Source organism: Leguminivora glycinivorella, chromosome 11 (genome assembly GCF_023078275.1).
Source record: "Leguminivora glycinivorella isolate SPB_JAAS2020 chromosome 11, LegGlyc_1.1, whole genome shotgun sequence".
NCBI classification, from domain to species: Eukaryota; Metazoa; Arthropoda; class Insecta; order Lepidoptera; family Tortricidae; genus Leguminivora; species Leguminivora glycinivorella.
Window position 1 is genome coordinate 10,966,141 of NC_062981.1, and position 22,377 is coordinate 10,988,517.

A 22,377-nucleotide genomic window follows, 5' to 3' on the forward strand; every position below is an offset into this window, starting at 1 on the left:
GCTGCCAATTTTCATTACGCTACGACTCCTGGAAGATGGTTAAATTAGCCTCCGCAGATTCCATTACATAGTTAGTTACATACACGACGACCTAATAAAAGCGTGTTAAAAATAAACTTCTCTTATACTTCGGTTGAAATATGTAAAAATATGATAACGCCCGAAATCGCGAAGGGATTAGAGGTGAAACTCACGTATCGATAACTGATGTCGTCACACTGAAAAAATGTCTTGGTTAAATTTACGAATTTTTTATTGGTTGATTGCAATTTCGTAAAATTTAGTGTAATTTTAGTTAATATTACAAAACCTGCAAGATTGAAGCTACGAAACTAACTTATGTTGATGTCGTAAACAAGTACTTTTGTAGATTTTAGATGCAAATATGTTAAATTTACCAAACTGTAACAGTATATTTTACAAAACTTCTTGTTTAGTAAATTTTACAAAATCTCCTTTTAGTTTTTGTAAATACAACACGTTATCCATACCAAACTGTATTAATAAAATTTACAAAACTATACGTTTAGTAAACAATACAACATTTCCTTGTAGATATTAGCAAACACAATTTGTTAAACTTACCAAACTGTGTAAGTATAATATACAACACTATTACTTTAGTAAAAACTTCAGCAAAACAGTTACTTACACTTACCAAACTGTATAAGTAAATTTTGCAAAACATTGAGTTAAGTCAATAATACTAAATCTGTTATTACATTTAACTAAATCCCACAGTTGATTTTAAGAAAGTGCTAAGTTCATTTTTATCTTTGCTTTAGTTAAAAAAACAAATACATTTTTTATTAAATCTGACGAAACTGTAAACACGATTATACGAAAATTTCGTGGAGTAAAGAGTATAATTTACAAACATTCATGATTAATTTTAAGTCCATAACTTTAGCAAATATAACTAAATATTTCAGTACATTTTACGCAACTACAAAGTCAATTTCACAAAAGCTACATTGTAAAAATAACATAATTTACAAAACATAATGCTTACATTTTAAAGCCTTTACTTTAGTAAACAGAACTAAACACTTTTTTCAATTTAACGAAATTTCAAAGTTGATTTCATGCAACTGCGATGTTGATTTTACAAAACAATCACGTTTAATTTTACAATCTTTACTATAGTAATTCTAAATATTTTCTTTATTAAATTTAACGAAGCCGCAAAGTTCATTTTACAAAAGGTACACCGCAATAAGAGCAGAAGCGACGAAACATTCTCGATAAATTTAACAACCTTTACTTTAGTAAATGTAACTAAACCTGTTATTATTTTTACGCAACTGCAAAGTTAATTTTACGTATATATACTTTACGTGTATATACTTTACGACCTTTACCTTAGTGAACAGAACAAAAATTTATTTTACGAAAGCTGTATCACAATAATTACAATAAGTATAATTTACGAAATAGTCACGATCAATTTTACAACTTTTTAATTCAGTAAATGTAACTAAGCCTATTATTAGATTTTACGCAACTGCAAAGTTGATTTTACAAAAGTTGCATAGTGAAAAGCGTATTATTTACAAAAAAAGATAAGTTTAATTTTACAACGTTTACTTTAGTGATCAGAACCAAACCTTTTTTGGGATTTATCGAAATTGCAAAGTTGATTGTACGCAACTGCGAAGTTGATTTTACAAAAGTTACATAGTGAAAAGCGTATAACTTACAAAACAATCAGGTTTAATTTTACAATCTTTACTTTAGTTATTCTAAATATTTTCTTTATTAAATTTTACGAAGCTGCAAAGTGAATTTTACAAAAGTTACATAAGAGTATAATCCACGAAACGTTCTCGATCAATTTTACTACCTTTACTTTAAGTGTAACAAAACCTGTTATTATTTTTACGCAACTGCAAAGCCAATTTTACGAAAGTTACATCGTGAATATAACATACGTGATTGACGGATGTTTTATCCCCGAACATATTTTAAAGTGATAAAATTGGAAGCATGATACGCCGGGGTGACTTAAAACGAACACCTTAAAGTTATCTCCTTTCATATAAATATAATACCGGCCAAGAGCGTGTCGGGCCACGCTCAGCGTAGGGTTCCGTAGTTTTCCGTATTTTTCTCAAAAACTACTGAACCTTCCCAGTTCAAAACAATTTTCCTAGAAAGTCTTTATAAAGTTCTACTTTTGTGTTTTTTTTTTCATATTTTTGAAACATATGGTTCAAAAGTTAGAGGGGGGACACTTTTTTTCCTTTAGGAGCGATTATTTCCGAAAATATTAATATTATCAAAAAATGATTTTAGTAAACCCTTACTCATTTTTAAATACATATCTAACAATATATCACACGTTGGGGTTGGGATGAAAAAAAAATCAATCCCCACTTTACATGTAGGGGGGGTACCCTAACAAAACATTTTTTCCACTTTTTATTTTTCCATTTTGTCGGCGTCATTGATATACATATTAGTACCAAATTTCAGCTTTCTAAGTGTTAACGGTTACTGAGATTATCCGCGGACGGACGGACGGACGGACAGACAGACATGGCGAAACTATAAGGGTTCCTAGTTGACTACGGAACCCTAAAAAAGGAATTACTGAAGTCGGATCACGGGTGCCTTTGTAGGTAGGTACTCACTGATCACATTTTTGACTGACTGATTTTTTTTTATATTAAAAAATCGTCATCATTATCATGAAAATAATCATCATCATCAGGTTCACTTTATGAAAGTGCTAGTTTTCGAGAGAAACTACTCGAGTTACTTAAGAAAACGCCGGTATCACCATACATTGTGCCTTTAAAATTTGAGGAGTTCCCTCAACTCTTCATGGATCCCATCATAAGAACAGCTCCAGATTAATATGGGACCACCTTGGAGGTAGCTCCTTTCAAACAATTCGGAGTAATCAGTTAACATAGATAAAATTAACCCGAATATATAACCTCCTTCTTCTTTAATTTCAGTAAAGAATAATAATAATAATATTAGTAAAGAAATCGGTTAGAAAGTAAGTCAGTTTAAAGACTTTCGTGTTTTTGTTTTACTTACATATTAATATTGTAAAATTACAATTATTTACCAAACTAAACTATTAAAAACAACCCAACCTCCTATGTACCTATATGACTATTTTACAGCTTTGTGCATGAGTGAGAGGGCGAGATATGTAAACAAGCGTGCGCGCACGGGATAATGCGTATGTCCCTCTCGCTCGCCCCTTTCACCTGCACCTGCAGTGTTGCCAGACACCCCACTTTTTCATTTTTTTCAATGCGATTTTGTTATTGGTCCGCTATCCACGTTAAGCTAATTCGAATCCGTTTTTTAGGGTTCCGTAGTCAACTAGAAACCTAAAACCGAAATAAATTACATATATGAAAGAAAAAGTGACCAAGTCGTCTGGTGCCTGAGGCTGGAACCACCAGAGGACTTGGTCACTTTTTCTTTTTTAATTTATATACATAGTAGTGTGACTACTTTAAGACAGCACAAGTTGAAATATTTTCAATAGATTATAATTTAACTTGTGTTCATTAGAACTAGAAACCTTTATAGTTTCGCCATGTCTGTCTGTCCGTCTGTCCGTTCGTCCGTCCATCCGTCCGTCCGCGGATAATATCAGTAACCGTTAGCACTAGAAAGCTGAAATTTGGTACTAATATGTATATCAATCACGCCGTCAAAGTGGTAAAATAAAAAGTGGAAAAAATGTTTTGTTAGGGTACCCCCTACATGTAAAGTGGGGAATGATTATTTTTTTTCATTCCAACCCCAACCTGTGATAATATATTGTTGGATAATTATAAAAATTACTACGGGCTTACTAAAATCGTTTTTTTGATAATATTAATGTTTTCGGAAATAATCGCTCCTAAAGGAGAAAAAAAATGTGTGTAGGCGGGAGGATGGCAACCTGTAATTACAATGTCACAATTTCTTTTCCTTACAACCCATTAATTGCCAAAAGTGGCACTGAAACTTGAGTAGTTTCATGTGCTCTGCCTACCCCTTTATGGGATACAGGCGTGATTGTATGTATCTATGCAACTGTGTGACACTACATATTCGCTAACGTCTTTACAACGAAGGCCGGCAACAAACAGTCTTAAAAATTCATAATCTTATAAAAGATTTCTATGCAAATTGACACTGACGGATCTGTCAGTGTCAGTTTGAACTGTCAGTTAGCATACAATTTTTTTTTAAGATTATGAATTTTTAAGACTGTCTGTTGCCGGCCGAAGTCAGGGTTGAAAAGGCCGGTGAGTTAATGGATCGGAGACTATGGAGTATGGAACTGACGAATCAGGCCCCGTAGCCGAATGGCATTTCTCCGACGCCAAACGAAAACGAAACGCCGCGCCATTTAGTCTGGCTCTGTCGCGCCAATACGCGAGAGCGATAGAGATAGATATCTACTAGCGTTTCGTTTCGTGAGCGTTTCGTGAGTTTTTGTGCCATTCGGCTACGCACCCCGGGGTTACGCCGTGGCTTGCGTGGACGACGGTCGCGCGACGGCGATGCGACGCCACAAAATCAAACCTTCGATATCTATGGAAGTAGGCGATGCGACGGCGACGGTCGCGCGACCCACGCAAGACACGGCGTTTGGAGTCCAAACAATGCCACCCGCGGAACCTCCTTCTGGCTATTTTTGGAAAAATGTCAGTCGGGTTGTAGCTTTATATTATATAGATAGATAGCACACTCACTTGAACTTGACAGCTGTTGCAAATTTAAACTCATAACCTACTGTTTTCAGTAGGTAATGTTAACATAACAGTTCCGTTTATTTCTGTTGGTTGGTAATGTTGCACGGGAAGCATGGTCACGCGATAGACGATAAAATATCAAGCCGTCCCTATCGCACTTACAAATAGTGCGATAGGGACGGCCTGCTATTTTATCACTTATCGCGCGACCATATTTGCCTGCCTGGTCATTGCCTATGATATTTGAACGCATTATATAGCGTTTATGGTATTTGGGTAGATAAAATATTTTTTTTAAGTATATGCGTTACCAATGGATATATATGTTTATAGTCTAAAAATATATATATTATAAGTATTTTATTTCATCCCTTTTGAAGTCGGGTATCTTTTTTTATTAAAAAGTTTTTATTCACTTATTTAAATAATCGATTAATGTTTATTGGAATTTATTATGATTTTTCTACGGGTTTTCAACATTGGGTATTCTATAAATCCGAATCCTTATTTAAAAATCACCGCGTTTCAGAAGTGCAGCTCCCGCTTTTTGCATTACGGCACCTGGCATCACTGTGTAGGCCGTCGCCGTCGCCGACGCCGACAGGACAGCACTTGCTCGTAACAGTCGTGACTGACGCTCGTTCGATCCGGCCGCCATTACCGCCGTTGTTAAATTACATGTTGGCTTATTCCGTTTTAGTGTGGTGTTGTAATTTGATTGAATTTAGTGTCGAAAATGGCAGAAGCCGCTGAAGTGTGCAGCGAAGAAGAAGACAACAGGATTATAGGATTAAATTATCTAAATGAATGGGGTTTATCTCCAACCACTATACAACGTTTCGCGGGTGTGTTTTTTAAAATAATTATTGCATCATTATTCCCTACTTATCTAATTATGTATCTAATTGTGTGATCAATGTATGTATTGTAGGCACTAGTAAGTATGTGATTTCTCTTTTATAATGCTTGGATCCTATTGAGTTTTAATATTACGTAATTTAAAAATGTACGAATTCCAGAACGAACTTTAGTAAGGACTAAACTTGTTTGTTCGCACTTGGTCTTATCTAAGAATTAGACAACTTACGACTAATCATATTTTTAAAAATTATGTTTGTAGAGACACAAACATGCGGCGGTTACAAAACAAAATACTTAATTCTACAAAATCAACAAAAGTAATTCTTAGGTACATGTTACCAAACTGTCACTTTTAGCAAACTAAAATGGCGTCTCTTGTTAACCCCCGACGCAAAAACGACGGGGTGTTATAAGTTTGACGTGTCTGTCTGTCTGTCTGTCTGTCTGTTTGTCTGTGTGTGTGTCTGTCTGTGGCACCGTAGCTCCCGAACGGGTGAACCGATTTCGATTTAGTTTTTTTGTTTGAAAGCTGAGTTAGTCGGGAGTGTTCTTAGCCATGTTTCTTGAAAATCGGTCCACCATGTCGCGGTCGGGGGTTTTTCAAAATTTTAATTTTGTGGTTATTTTTAGATAATGACATTGGTTTCACGTTAATGGAAGAGATTCAGGACGCTGAATTAAAGGAATTAGTGCCAAATTTAAAAGAAAGGATTTTATTCAAGAAAGGGCTCCAAAAAATACGTGGGATTATTCATGTAAGTATTTACCTAGCTGATTATTATGTTCTCGTGCTGAAATTATTTTTTCAGTAGAGATGGTGTTTTTTTTTTTACACACTAGTGCGAGAAGTGCTTCATTTCTTGTTAGGTCGAAACTTCGGAGGGCCATCTGTACTGAAAAACGTCGTACGATACACGTGCGAAAAGGAACTTCCTTTTTTCGCACTCGTATCGTAATGTACTTGTGTGTTGTTGTATCGTGTTCTTCTACATGACTAATGGAAATGGTGGTGGAATGCATAATATGCCCAAATGATTTGAGGATCTTTTTGCAGCATCATGGTTGAAAGGTGCTTGGAGATTCTAAACTCTCTCAAAATGGACTTGTTAGTTCTATGGTATTTACAAATATAATATTTAAACAAACACCCATTTATTGTATCATAGTTGTTGGCGTTCTGTAGAGACGACCGGTCTGGTGTAGTTGCTAGTGGTCTAAACTGATGGTCCTGGTTTCCAATCCCGATAAGGGCATTTATTTACATGTGTGATGAACACGGATATTTGTTCCTGTCATGGATGTTATTTATGTACATATTCATAATTCATCATTCAATTATGTATGTATTTCTACCTATAATTATAAGTATGTTTGTCGTCGCCTGGCATACTCCTGGCACGCTTAGTTTGGGGCTGCATTGATCTGTGTAAAGTGTCTCCATAATATTTATTATTTATTATTTCTGCCTACCATAATGGGATTCAGGCACTTTGTTTTGTATTATCTTGTAAAAAAATTACCATTTGTTTTTCCAGGAAACTGCGTCTGAAGATACAGCTTCAATAAGCGATGAGTTGGTTTCACCGAGCTCGCCGTCAAGCACCATTAGCTCCGGAATAAGTGAATGGGGCACAGAGAAATCTCATGTAAGTTTTTATGCATTTTAATTACGTCGAGAATAGTTTTATTCCTGCATCTAATTATTTTATTTTATTTCTCTATTAGGAACAAATTGATTTGAAAGATATTCTGAAAAATACAAGTTTTGGCGAACTGTGTCTTGCATCTCCAGACAAGCCCCTCGATAATGCAGCAAGGAACCAAATAGTTCGAATCATTGTAGAATATCACATCAAACACTACAAAAGAATGACCAGTCAAGATTTTGACACATTGTCCAATCAAATAGTAAAGCTGTTTCCTTCAGAATACAAGGTTCAAATAAGTATTAATTTTCGCAAAATAGTAGTAGTAGTGACATAGTAGGTAGAAGTCGCGTCGTATTCAGGGTTCGAGGATATACACTACACAGTGTTTTTTTTTTTAAGTAGGACAGTATGGGGAAATCGGAAACCATAGAAGATACAGAGAAACTGTCTATTAAGGAAACACTTAATGACAAAACCCCTTCCTTTTGTAATAATAAAGATTAAAAAAAAAAAGTATTATTTGAACGTGACATTTGAATTTGGAACGTTTTATTTAATATCAAAAGGATTTAATTTAAGAATTAAGGACCTCCATGTTACCACCGCGTTGTTTAGTTGACCAAAACTTTGACTATACCTACTCCAAAATTGTTTTCACAAAAAAATACCTAATGTTTCCTTAGACAGTTTCCCTGTATCTTCTATAGTTTCCGATTTCCCCATACTGTTCCACGTTACAAAAAAACACTCTGTATATCAATAGATATACATCAAGCTGGGTTCGACGATATATCAAAGATTTTGTGTTTTTGTTGATTTTGCCTGTTAATAGAAGAAGATTGCCCGTGTGGTAACGGGTTAAGAATTTTCAACACCCCTTTTCTTCCCGTGGGTGTCTTGGAAATCGACTGTGGGATATGGGTTAAATTGTAGCGTATTTTCGAACCCTGGTCGTATTAGTATGTAGTTATATTAGTGGTAGTTGTAGTAGTAGTAACAACAGGCGGTCTTTTCTCTAAAAAGTGAGTAGTAGTTCTCCGAGAGCACGGGGACAACGCCGTCCCTGAAACGTTGGAGGTCAGTTTAATATGTAGTCAGTTATACGCTATTAAGTCCCCATTAAAAATAATTACACAAATAAATGAGTTTTTACTTTATAATATATATAGGGATGTTAATATATTAGATGATTTGTTTATGTTTCAAATATGTAGTTAATTTGATAAATTTTATAGCCATTTGAAATAATTTTACACTTTTTTTTTCCGTCGTGGCTGAATGCCGATGGATCTGTACCTTTGATGCCTAATCTGTCAAAAAATTACAATATAGCGGAAGAATGTTTAAAATGTCACCGTATTTAAGAATTATTTTGCTTAAATTTAAGTATTTACTTTGCAAGAGTGTTAAAAACTTTGTGTAAATCCCGGGCGGTAAAAGGATTGCAAACTTGAGCCATTAAAGCATATAGGCTCGCTTTAGCAGTCGTCCTTTCCTTTTCGCCCTTAATAAACAATCTAATGAAACAGACAAATTACAGGAGACATATTACATCCCCAGTCGGAGAGTAGGAGAAAAAACATATATTCCTGCACAAGCGAAACTACCTACTCGCTACCGTAATCAGATAAGAGTACTAAGGAAAGCTGGAGTAAAACCACTACCCACCAGCAGTGACAACAGTTCCGATACCAACGATGATAACATTCCAGGTAGGCATACTGATGACATTTGATGTGTGTATTCATAGAGGTTTTATGTCATGGTTCTTTTATTTATTGTATACTATTATTATTTATTGATCATGGGAGCCTGGGGTCCGCTTTGACAACTAATCCCAATATTTGGCGTAGACACGAGTTTTACGAAAGCGACTGCCATTTGACCTTCCAACCCGATGGGTAACTAGACTTCATTGGGATTAGTCCCGTTTATCCTCACGATGTTTTTCTTCACCGAAAAGCGACTGGCAAACATCAAATGACATTTCGCACATAAGTTCCGAAAATCTCATTAGTAGAAGACGGGGATCGAACCCGCGACCTCCGGATTGAAAGTCGCATGCTCTTACCACTAGGCTACCAGAGCTTTTATTATTTATTGTTCATGTGGGTAATTTTTCATAACCAGGTTCCAGTGCTGCTGGTATTTCACCAGAAGTGGCCGAGGAATACAAGTTGTGGTTGAAATTTAACAAAGAACCATGGACAGACATTTTGGATAAGTGGAACCAGACGAGAAAATACAGACTGGCATATATTGCTGAAGAAAGATATACAATCCTCGATATCCTTACAGAATGGCCTAGCCTTAAAATGAGCCTAGGATATAAATTGGTATGTTTTTTTTGTATTATACTGGATTCAGCGGTATTCAAATTAACCATTTCAGTACTTATTACGATTACGTAAAAGTAAACTTTAAAAATATTTGTTGCTGTTTTTAAGTCATTAATTTATAATAAAATATGGTAGTAATATTTTATTTCGGTTAATTGGACAGTACTTAATCATATGTATAAGACAGACTTTAAAATAAAAAAGGGTCAAGTAGCCTATACGTCATCGATATGTATTTGGATTCACATGCGTCATATGGCTTTCAGGTTGAAGCAGATTTTGACGCTATGCATCCACATTGCGAACTTAATTTGTTTAAAAAATGGCCATTATTTATGGCAAAAGCAAGACCCATATTGAAAAATCTTAAATCACCTGATGTCAATTTACTGGATGAAGAACTTGAAGAAGGTAAGTTATTTATGTGGGAGTGATTATCTTTTGTTCGTTTTTATAGCCGACAGCTCATAGTTTACTAGCTCGCGGTGGGACCAGTGCCTTAAGTAATAATAGTTTTATGTATAACGATTTCTAGCATATTTATTATCAGCTATAGCGTTTTATCAGCTATATACCCTCTGCAACAAAGCCCCAAAATAGTTTAGTTTACGTTTCATTATGTACAGTCAGCTGCAGAGAAAAGTAGACACCCTTGCATACAAATTTGTAACTTTATTTTGGGCTTCATTGCAGAGGGTATGGCTGATAAAACATACAAATTTGTATGCAAGGGGGTCTACTTTTCTCTGCAGCGGACTGTACGTACATGTGTATTTAAGTATGTTGTACGTCTGTACTTGGGTGTTTATAGATGCCTACTTTTTTTATAGACACATACGTGTATATCTCACAACTGCTTGTCTTTGCCCATATGTATATAAGTACTTATAATCTTCATAAGTAATTTATAATTATTCTTTGTTTCATTTAGATGCCAGAGACTACATTTTCTTCAAATTAATGTCGTACAAGATGCCGCCTACGGTTAAAGTGCCAATAAAAGAAAATGGAAAAAAACGATTTTACAAACCCAGCATTGTGGAGTCGCAGAATTCATTTATTTTACACGTTACGGTGAGTACTGTATTAAGAGTAAATAAGTTATCCGGGATGGGTTCAGATCGGGTCGCATATAATTTATTGTTATAATATATATATCTTCTACGTTTTATTCCAAAAATTTGTTTTGATTTCTTATGTGTCATTCAAAACTTATTAGAAGTTTACATTTGCAAAATATAGGCTTACAAGTTACCATGTACAGAACGGCGCATGCGCCGCCGATCCGCTTTGAAAACGCTCGCGATCTTCTCTCTGGTTAGAACTGTAATTACCTATCATGCTATGGAATAAACCGGTTTATTCTGTTCTAAACCGATTAATCGAACGAAACCTTTATGAAAGCGCTCCCTTAAAAACGGTTTGAAAATTTAACCGGTATCTGAGCCCTGCCGCCACCATTGTGCTCCGCTAACGCTTCGCTCTCAAAACGCGCTAGTGTGGCCGAGCTTTAAAGTAGTAAAAAACATCAGCACCGAACGTCATCTCTAAGAATCGCCCACAGTATAATGTTTTTGTTGCAGAACCAGAGTGAAATTAAAACCAAACTGGAGCAATACCAGAAAATGCATCTAGCCAGAGGAACCACTTTCCAACCGCTGGTGATTGTTGTCGGACCAACGAGCAGGGACTTGCAACATTTCTACGTAGCAGTTGAATCAGTTCTCTACAAGGTAGACCAACTGCTAAAAGCTGTCGATGTGTGCTTTAAATTATTTAATACTGTAAATTTGCAGTACCCACTAGAATGTTTAAGTGTATGGCAATTCATACAACGTTTTTTCTATGACTTTCAAAACAAAAATGACAAGAAGATCTCCTGTGTCTATTGTTTCATATCGGATCTGATGTAACTGAGTAGGTATCTTTCAAAAACTAAAGAAATTCTTGTGGTTTGGGATAGTAGTCTAGTGACGATGTTTATTTGTTTCAAGTGTTTGTTTGAAACAGCAAACCATCAAGATCTTATTCACCATTTGAAATTTAGTCACGATCTATATGATAACTCGATTTATCGATGTGCACAATCGAATTGTTTCAGAGAATTTCAATGTTTACGTTCCTTTCGTCGTCATATAATTAGTCATAATGTCTCGGACCGGAACATATCTTCAGAATTTAACCCGCCACTTAACTTTAACACTGAGAACGTTATAGATAATACTCCGGATACGTGTAGCGTTAATGTATGCTGTAGTAGTCTGCAACCCACATCTGAAAGTTTAATTAATAAAGAAGAAAGTTTACGGAAGTCTACTGCAGCATTTGCATTATCGTTGTATAGCAATCCTTATTTAAATCGTAAATGCGCTAGGAAAATTATGGACGACGTTTCAGAACTAGTAACTGGTGTCATTGGAACTATATTGTCTGAATTCTCACCTAATGACCAAACATCGAATAAAAACATAGTTGAAGCAATTTCCCATTCTTTTGACGGCTTGGATACTGAAAGCCAAGTCATTAAATATCTTTCTGACCTTAATATTTATGTACCTCCAAAAAAATTTACAATTAATGAAAATGTAACTGTAAATACAGGAAATTCTACGATAATGCTAAGACCTAAGTCGGAAACTGGAGCGATCGTACCTTTAGGAGCAGTTTTAAAAAAATATTCCAACTTCCAAATTTTCTTAAATTCAGCACTTCTAGTATTCCTGACACCCAATCTATATCAAATTTTATTCAAGGTAATATCTGGAAACAAAAAATGGTCGGAAAAATGGATGAAAAGAGCTTATACATTCCATATTTTCTCTATTTTGATGATTTCGAATGCAATAACCCCCTCGGTAGTCATGCTGGAATCCATTCTATTGCTGCTACCTATTACACATTTCCAACGTTGTCAGCAGATCATGCCTCACTATTAGAAAATATATTTGTTGCAATGTTACATAAATCGTCTTGCAAAAGTCATGGAAATGCTGCAATTTATTACGAACTTATAAGGGAGTTGAAGAGTTTAGAACAAGACGGCATAGATTTAGAAACCAGTGAAGGTAATATTAAAGTATATTTTATACTAGGGATGATTATTGGGGATAATTTAGGACTAAACACTGTTCTGGGCTTTGCTAAATCATTTTCTAGTAACTATTATTGTAGAATATGTAAGGCTCATAAAAATATAATGGGAAAACAATGTAAGCAAGATGACGGTTTAATGCGAAACCAACACAATTATAGCACTGATGTCGAAATCAACAATGTTACAATGACAGGTATAAGTGAACAGTGTGTATTTAATGATATTAGCAGTTTTCATGTTGTTGATAATTTATGTGTTGACATTATGCACGATATATTTGAAGGCGTTTGTCATTATGATCTGACTCACATTATTCTGTATTTTACAGAAAGCATAACATTGTTCACTTTAGTCAACTTGAATAATAGGTTACAATTATTTGACTACGGACCTAGTGAGCTAAATGATAGATGTGGAATAATAAAACATGAACATTTAATGAAAAGCAAATTTAATATGTCTGCATCTGAAATGATGTTCTTTGTACATATATTTCCTTTGTTGGTGGGAGACTTAATACCTGAAGATGACAAAGTATGGCAATTTTTTCTTACACTGCTAGAAATTATTGACATTTTACTTTGTAGGGATATCGATAATTGCACACTATTGTATTTAGAAACCTTAATAAGTGAACATCACGAAAGTTATGTCAAACTATTTCACGACAACTTAAAACCGAAGCACCATTTTATGGTACATTATCCGCATGTCATAAAGCAAGTAGGACCTTTAAGACTAACATGGTGTATGCGATTCGAAGCCAAACACAAACAATTGAAAAGAACGGCATCTCTTATAACGTCTAGGAAAAATTTGCCATTGACTTTATTAATAAAAGAACAATTGACTCTTGCTCACAGACTTTACACTGGAAAAGGATGTGAAACAAGAATCGAGTTGGGTACTAGGACATCTGACACACTGAATAGTATTTATGAATATATTAAAGATGATATAATTTCTGACGATGTCAATTTAGCAAATGCTTTTAATTGGGTTTATTATAACGGTATAAAATATGTACCAGGAATGATTCTAATAATTTCTAATAGGACATGCTACAATTTTTTAAAGATAAAATTTATTTGCGTTTCCCTATCAAGTAAAAGCATTTATTTTCTAACAGAACAAATTGATTACATCGGATTCAATTATCACTTGCAAGCACACCATCTACATCAACGAGAAACTGGTTTATATAAACTAATTATGCCACAAGATCTGATTTACGCACCAACTCATTGTCATATTATGTCTAATGGAGACTCTTACTGCAGAATCAAATATATTTAGTGTCAAAATCTTTACGGGCAATTTTTTTATACTGATTGATGTAATATTCTACTGTTCACCAAAATTTGTAGTTTTCAGCAATTCTTTTAAATTAATTTGTTCCTAATAGTGAAATAAAAAAAAAGATTAATAAGGACTAAAACTATTCTAAGAAGCATAAAAACTTACACGATATTTATCTATGCATCAGTCGCTCACTCCAGAGATAATGGCCAGGGAGCGAAACTTTGGTGCCGATAACAGACGAATGACGTCAAGCTAAAAAATATAGTCAATAGTGTTTATATGTTTTCCCGTGTGGTGACGGGTTAAGAATTTCACCACCCCCTTTCTTCCCGTGGGTATCGTAAAAGTCGATTGAGGGATATGGGTTAAATTGTGGCGTAGGTAAGAGGCTGGCAACCTGTCACCGCAATGTCACAATTTCGTTTTCATTCAACCCCTTATTTGCCAAGAGTGGCACTGAAACTTGAGTAGTTTCATGTGCTCGATACGTAGCCTTTATGTTTTTATGTATGTAGACTATGGATACCTGATTATGTCTAGTCTAGTTTGATTAAAAAGATGTAATATTATGTTAAAATTTTAAGCGTCCTGCATACTTCGTATCGTAATCCAACGAAACTGTGTTTTTTTCATTTACTTGAGGAATGCATCATCAGATGCAGTGACTGACGTCAGAATGACTGCCCACATTTATTATTATTCTATATACTATGATTGACTACCCATTTGCTACATACATAAAATATTTTTTTCCAGATTTTTTAAAGCAAAAAATATAATTTTGTAAGCAAAATGTTTTACACATGTACGTACATATAGTTGAAACATAAACTAAACTTTCTTTCAAACGAAGCCCGTTGCAATCGTTGCAGCCAGATAAAAAATTAGCCAAATGCTTATCTTATTACCGGCAGCAATAAATGCCAGTCTATAGGTATTTTCTGGTCTGGTTCCACTTATCCAAAATGTCAATCCATGGTTCTTTGTTAACTTTCAACCACAACTAATATTCCTCGGCCACTTCTGGTGAAATATCATTATCAGATCCTGGTTATGAAAAATTACCCACATGATCAATAAATAATACAGTTTAATACTTAGCTGATTACTAGGGTGTTGCTTATTTTATCGATTTTAAAATGTTCTATGTCTCACCCCTAAAAATGTTCTCTGCCACTAAAAAACGTGTATTTTTTTTTTTTCAATTTTTTCCGTTGGATACCTTCGTCGCTACCACACACTGAAAATTTTGATACCTCATACAAAATAGCCGGGTCCACACCGGCCGCACGCCTTGCGAGGCAGTGCCTTGCGCGCAAAACGTCTGTGCTCATGCGAGCACGTTTGCCTCTCCTTTAAATTAGCTCGCCAAGATGGCGGCCCTCGGTCAGCTGTCAAATATTTCTGCACGAGAGCACATATTTATTGCCGTAAATCGTGAACGATTTACTATTCTTTTTTTTTCCTTATTCAAAAGGTCGCCGTCTTGCCAAACAAATTTGCTCGGGCGAGGCAAACGTGCGCGCATGAGCACGGATGTTTTGCGCGCGAGGCGTGCGGCCAGTGCGAACCCGGCTATATGTTGTATGAAGAATCAAAATTTTCGATATGTGGTAGCGACCCCTAAAATATAACGGAAAATTAAAAAAAAAATACAATGATTTTTTAGTAGCAGAGAAAAATTTGAGGGGGTGAGACGTAAAACATTTTAACTCTTATGAAATAAGCAACACCCTACTGATTACGGTAGCGGTAGGTATTAGTTTCGCTTGTGCATGTGCAGGAACAAAATTATGATTTTTCTCCTACTTTCCGACTGAGGATGTAATATTTCTTCTGTATTTTATCATGTAAATAAATGTTAACACAAAGTTGAAAACAAACAAAGTAATGAAAATAGTTAATTTCAATACCGCTGAATCCAGTATGAGTAGTACAAAGCATACTAATATATATCCTATGCTCATTTTAAGACTAGACCATTACGTAAGGATATCGAGGATTGTATTTTTTTCTTCAGCAATAAATGCCAGTCTGTATTTTCAGGTCTGGTTCCACTTATCAAAGTAAATAGTTGCATAAATTAAAAAAACTACTGCTATGTAGGACCAACGAGCAGGGACTTGCAACATAGTCCCTGCTCGTTGGTCCGACAGCAATCACCAGCGGTTGGAAAGTGGTTCCTCTGGCTAGATGCATTTTCTGGTATTGCTCCAGTTTGGTTTTAATTTCACTCTGGTTCTGCAACAAAAATATTATTCTGTGCGCGATTCTTAGAGATGACGCGCGCGATTTTTGAGAGCGCAGCGTCCTACTTTCCAACTGGGGATGTAATATCCTGTATTTTATCATGTAAACGAAAAACTCATTGGTAGGAGCCGGGGATCGAACCCGCGACCTCCGGATTGAAAGTCACATGCTCTTACCACTAGGCTACCAGAGCTTTTATTGTCGCCAGAAGAGGCCGAGGAATATAAGTTGTGGTTGAAATTTAACAAAGAACCATGGACAGACATTTTAGATAAGTGGAACCAGACAAGAAAATACAGACTGGCATATATTGCTGAAGAAAAAAATATAACTTATATATATGTCACCGTAAAATTGTAAAAACCGTTAGTTTATAATTTCATGTGGTTTATATTTCTTGTGGTTTAATATTTAGTTTTGGAAAAAAGTCGTTAGTTTAATTAAATAATTAAAAAGTGACTAGTATGTATGTACAATCTTAAACAATTAAAATATAAAAATTAAAACTAAAGTACCTTAAAATATTTAAATTAAACTAAATTAAACTATATCAATTAATAAAAAAGACCTCCGTGAGCTGTACCGGGTGCAAAGGTGCCCATCAAACTTGCCGCATTGCCACGTTGGATGGCAATATACAATAGGGTGGAGCGTGCTTGTATGGAGAAAATTAAAAATTAGAAATTCATAACGGAATAGGTATCGAAAGTTGTGGAAAAAATTGTAGATTATATTTCTGGTATCAAATTTAAAATTATGTACTACTTTTAGCCCTCTACCAGCCGTAAAGGCAAAAAAAAAAGGTAAAATTAACAAATAAATTAAATATGTCCGATGTCAATTTTTATTTTTTATTATTAATTTATGATATAAAAAAACCTGTTATTAAGTGAATTTAACCATAATAATGTTTAAATTTATTAAACAATAGTAAATAATGATAATTCAATATTTCATTTTTAACTCAATAATCACGTTATCATGCGAAACACGATAAACGAAGTAACAAGTACAATTTATTTTTTGGGTTGTCTTTTATATGAAAGGACAAGGATATAAATAAATTGGTTTGGGTTTTTGCGTTTTTCTTGATTTTTTCTACTTTTACATGATAACCAAAAGTGACATTTTAGGCGTTAATTGGGCAATTTAAGCATACTTTGAAGCGTTATAACCAAAAAATTTGGTTGGACTGATATGTTGTTCAATGTACTATGAGTTTATTTTGATTGATAGCTTTTCTGTCACATGCTTAGAATATTTTTTTAAGCACGAGTTATATATAAATAGGATTTTTTGGAAAATTCCAAGTTTATAGTAAATTTAGGTCTCAGAAAAAAAATGTTTTAACGTAAAAAAAACTGAAATTAAAATCATTTCTGACACCAAAGGTGGTGTTTAATATATAAATGTAAAAAAATATGTAAAATTAAAAAAAATATTTTTTACTAAATTATACTAAATTAATGGTAGAGGGCCAAAATATAAAAAGTATATTTATCTCATAATCTGCATAAAATTACGCATTAGTGGTATTCAATTGCATATTTCCAAAATTTTTAAATTCGCTCCACCCTAATATACAACCTCTGCACCAGGTACGAGCCCGCACGAGCATGGGAGGTCGTTAGTTTATAATCTAACTAGTAAGATTATGAACTGACGAAATATTGTGATCCGTAACGTTCACAATTTAACGGATCCTTTTTCGTTATTAGATTATACTCTGACGTAGTGAAACCGTCAAATTGTAAACTGTCACATGCGTCAGGAGCTAGCGCTCTGAATTGTCAGTTTATTGTTAGATCGTTCCGTGCCCATAGAGTACTTAACATAAAATAAATAAACACTACAATCACAGATGTCAATTAGTAGTAGTATAGGTACATTACACTTCTTTTGTTTTGATTCATCGACACTCGTTTCCAACTTCCTCTTTTTCGCACTTGTATTATTCGTTTTTCAGAACCTACATATGGCCCTTTAAAATTTGTTGTGATTGTGGTGTCTGTTTATGTTAAGTACTTTATGGGCACAGAACGATCTAACAATAAACACCATTCAGAGCGCTAGCTTCTGACGCATATGACAGTTTACAATTTGACGGTTTCACTACGTCAGATTATAATCGAACGAAAAATAATCCGTTAGATTGTGAACGTTACGATTCACAATAACTCGTCAGTTCCTAATCTTACTAGTTAGATTATAAACTAACGACTTTTTGCTAAAACTGAATATTAAACCGCAAGAAATATACAAATTAAACTGCCACATAACAAGCAAAATAACTGACAATTTTGTTTCTTTGGCAAGTTCGACCGTTTCCTTAAACATCTTTATATCATTTATATCTAATTTTGACGATAAAAGTTTAATTAAGGTTTTTGATTGATATCTGTGATTGCAGTATTTGCAGTGTCTATTGTGTCACTCTGTGGCCAACTGTGAACGATCTACTATAACACGTTCCGACGCCATGACAGTTTACAATTTGACGGGTTCGCTTCGTTAGATTATAATCTAACGTAAAAATAATCCGTCAACTTGTGAACTGTACGTTACGGTTCACAATATTTCGTTAGTTTATAATCTCGCTAGTGAAAACTAACCGTTTTTACAATTTTACGGTGACATATACACTTCAACCACAACTTATATACACTTAGGTGTAAAAGTGTCCCAATGTTACTATCTTAATCAAATGTAAATAATTAAAAGATACTTAAAATATTTCTGAAATAGCTATATAGTGGTACTGTTCATGGTTTAATTATCTTCCCAACAGACTGCCAAGTTATCTACATATGTAGATATTTTGACATAAAAACATTAAAATTTTACCCTTTTTATTTTTCGCCCCATTTGAAAAATATGTCTCACAGTCAATTGCAATACAATGATAAAAAATTTACAATTCAGTTATAATTAAACACTTAAAATCATGTCACGATTTTAAAGTAGGTACATAGTTGCATAAATAAAGTTAGGTAAAAAAGCGAACGGAGCAAAACGAGCGAAGAACTAGCCATTGGTACACTATTTCATTGAATCGGAATTCTGTAATAACATCAAACCATAAATATAATTAAAACTATTGCTATACCGATTTCAAAGAGGATAAAATTCCCTATCTTAAAAAGTATTGCAATTGACTGTGAGATATAACAGTTATTTACATGATAACTACTGGAGAAATTTTACATCCCCAGTCGGAAAGTAGAAGAAAAAAACATATATTCCTGCACATGCACAAGCGAAAGGAACCACTTTCCAACCGCTGGTGATTGCTGTCGCGTGATACTCTGCAGCTGGACCACCTCGCTTTATTGTGCTCAGATCACAGTGGTGGAATGTAGGTACCCCCGATGTAGCTTTTACACCTCGACGGAAATTACATGTACCTCTGTATTTTGCAAGAAATATGTGTTTAAAAGGGGTCCGGCTGCGGAGTAGTACTCCCCAGCCGGACCACGTCTATACCCGCTGATATCACTGACTTCATGATATAATTTAACTATCACATGACTGTACAGTCGACTACAAAGAGATGAATCCACTTTTTCACCTTATTACAATGCAATAAGGTGAAAAAATAGATACATCCCTTTGTAGTCGTCTGTACCTGTTGTGTACCTTTGAATAAGTTGTTTATTTCTATTAAAAGTGGTCATATAAATTATTGTTAAATTATAAATGTCTTGAATTTAGTGATATCAGCGGGTACAGACGTGGTCTGGCTGGGGAGTACTACTCTGCAGCCGGATCCCTTTTAAACACATATTTCCGGCAAACTACAGAGGTACATGTAATTTCCGACGAGGTACAAAAGGTACATCAGGGGTACATTCCACCATTGTGATTTGAGCACAATAAAGCGAGGTGGTCCGGCTGCAGAGTATCACGCATAGCTGTAGGACCAACGAGCAGTGACTTGCAACATTTCTACGTAGCAGTTAAATCAGTTCTCTACAAGATAGACTAACTGGGTGAATCAACTTTTCTTTGCCAGCAAAATTACGCATACTTCGACTACATGTGGTCAGAAAATTTAATTTGTATTTAGTGTAATTAGTTTATACTTATTATATTAAAAACAGATATACAAGCTATGCAATACATCAAGTTTTTATAGGATTTGCTATTTTATTACTTTATTTCGAGCAGTGACCCAGTGGACATAGCTGTCCCTCACTTTTGTATGAAAAGTGTCTCTTCCACTGGGTCACATATAGATTTAATTGTAAATTTTTTTTTTAATTATTCCCTTAATGTAAAATAAAAATAAGGATCTTTATTCACGATGGCCAGGTTAAAACTCACAAAAGTAGAGCTAATAATAAGTATGGGCAATTCTTGCAAAAAGCAAGAAAAAGTTGATTCACCCAACTGCTAAAAGCTGTCTATGTGTGCTTTAAATTATTTAACGCTATAAATGAATAGTTATTTACATGATAATTACTGTAGAAATATTACATCCCCAGTCGGAAAGTAGAAGAAAAAACATATATTCTTGCACATGCACAAGCGAAAGGAACCACTTTCCAACCGCTGGTGATTGCTGTCGCGTGATACTCTGCAGCTGGACCACCTCGCTTTATTGTGCTCAGATCACAGTGGTGGAATGTAGGTACCCCCGATGTAGCTTTTACACCTCGACGGAAATTACATGTAGGTACCTCTGTATTTTGCTAGAAATATGTGTTTAAAAGGGGTCCGGCTGCGGAGTAGTACTCCCCAGCCGGACCACGTCTATACCCGCTGATATCACTGACTTCATGGTATAATTTAACTATCGCATGACTGTACAGTCGACTACAAAGAGATGAATCCACTTTTTCACTTTATTACAATGCAATAAGGTGAAAACATAGATACATCCGTTCCCTTTGTAGTCGACTAAACCTGTTGTTTACCTTTGAATAAGTTGTTTATTTCTATTAAAAGTGGTCTTATAAATTAGTGTTAAATTATAAATGTCTTGAATTTAGTAATATCAGCGGGTACAGACGTGGTCTGGCTGGGGAGTACTACTCTGCAGCCAGATCCCTTTTAAACACATATTTCCGGCAAACTACAGAGGTACATGTAATTTCCGACGAGGTACAAAAGGTACAACAGGGGTACATTCCACCATTGTGATTTGAGCACAATAAAGCGAGGTGGTCCGGCTGCAGAGTATCACGCATAGCTGTAGGACCAACGAGCAGGGACTTGCAACATTTCTAAGTAGCAGTTGAATCAGTTCTCTACAAGGTAGACCAACTGCTGCTAAAAGCTGTCGATGTGTACTTTAAATTATTTAACGCTATAAATGTATAATACTTACTAGAATGTTTAAGTGTATGGCAATTCATACAACGTTTTCTATGACTTGCACAACAAAAATGACAGGAAGATATCTTCTGTGTATAAAGGTTATTGAAAATAAACAAAGTAATGAATCCAGTATGAGTAGTACAAAGCATACTAATATATATCCTATGCTCATTTTAAGGTTAGACCATTCTGTAAGGATATCCTGTCTTGTATTTTTCTTCAAAAATAAATGCCAGTCTGTATTTTCAGGTCTGGTTCCACTTATCCGAAATGTCAATCCATGGTTATTTGTTAAATATCAAACACAACTTATATACACTTAGGAGCAAAAGTGTCCCAATGTTACTATCTCAATCAAATGTAAATAATTAAAAGATACTTAAAATATTTCTGAAATACCTATAGTAGTAGTACTGCTCATGATTTAATTATCTTCCAAACAGACTGACAAGTTATCTATATCTACATTATAATAGAGATTGTAGTAGATATTTTGACACAAAAACATTAAAATGTTACCCTTTTTATTTTTCGCCCCTATTGAAAGATAATTAAATCATGAAAACTACTACTATAAGTATTTCAGCAATATTTTAAGTATATTTTAATTGTTGTAAACTGTATTATTTATTGATCATGTGGGTAATTTTACTTAACCAGGTTCCAGTATACTAATATTTCACCAGAAGAGGTTGAAGAATACACTTAGGTGCAAAAGTGTTCCAATGTTACTAATATCTCTGGTTCCACTTATCCAAAATGTCAATCCATGATTCTTTGTTAAATTTCAACCACAACTAATATTCCTCGGCCCTTTCTGGTGAACTAGATGTCAATCCATGGTTATTTGT

The 22,377-nt window shown here is 34.7% G+C and overlaps 1 protein-coding gene across 1 annotated transcript; it reads left to right on the forward strand.

Annotated features, from left to right (window-relative positions):
• Window positions 1–5,448: 5,448 nt before the first annotated feature.
• LOC125231336 lies at window positions 5,449–12,489 on the forward strand. Its single transcript, XM_048136780.1, has 8 exons — window positions 5,449–5,557; window positions 6,204–6,328; window positions 7,109–7,219; window positions 8,763–8,934; window positions 9,353–9,558; window positions 9,828–9,972; window positions 10,493–10,635; window positions 11,145–12,489. Exons 1-8 carry the CDS (start codon window positions 5,449–5,451, stop codon window positions 11,472–11,474), a joined length of 1,341 nt encoding a protein of 446 aa, XP_047992737.1. The 3' UTR covers window positions 11,475–12,489.
• The last annotated feature ends 9,888 nt before the right edge of the window (window positions 12,490–22,377 follow it).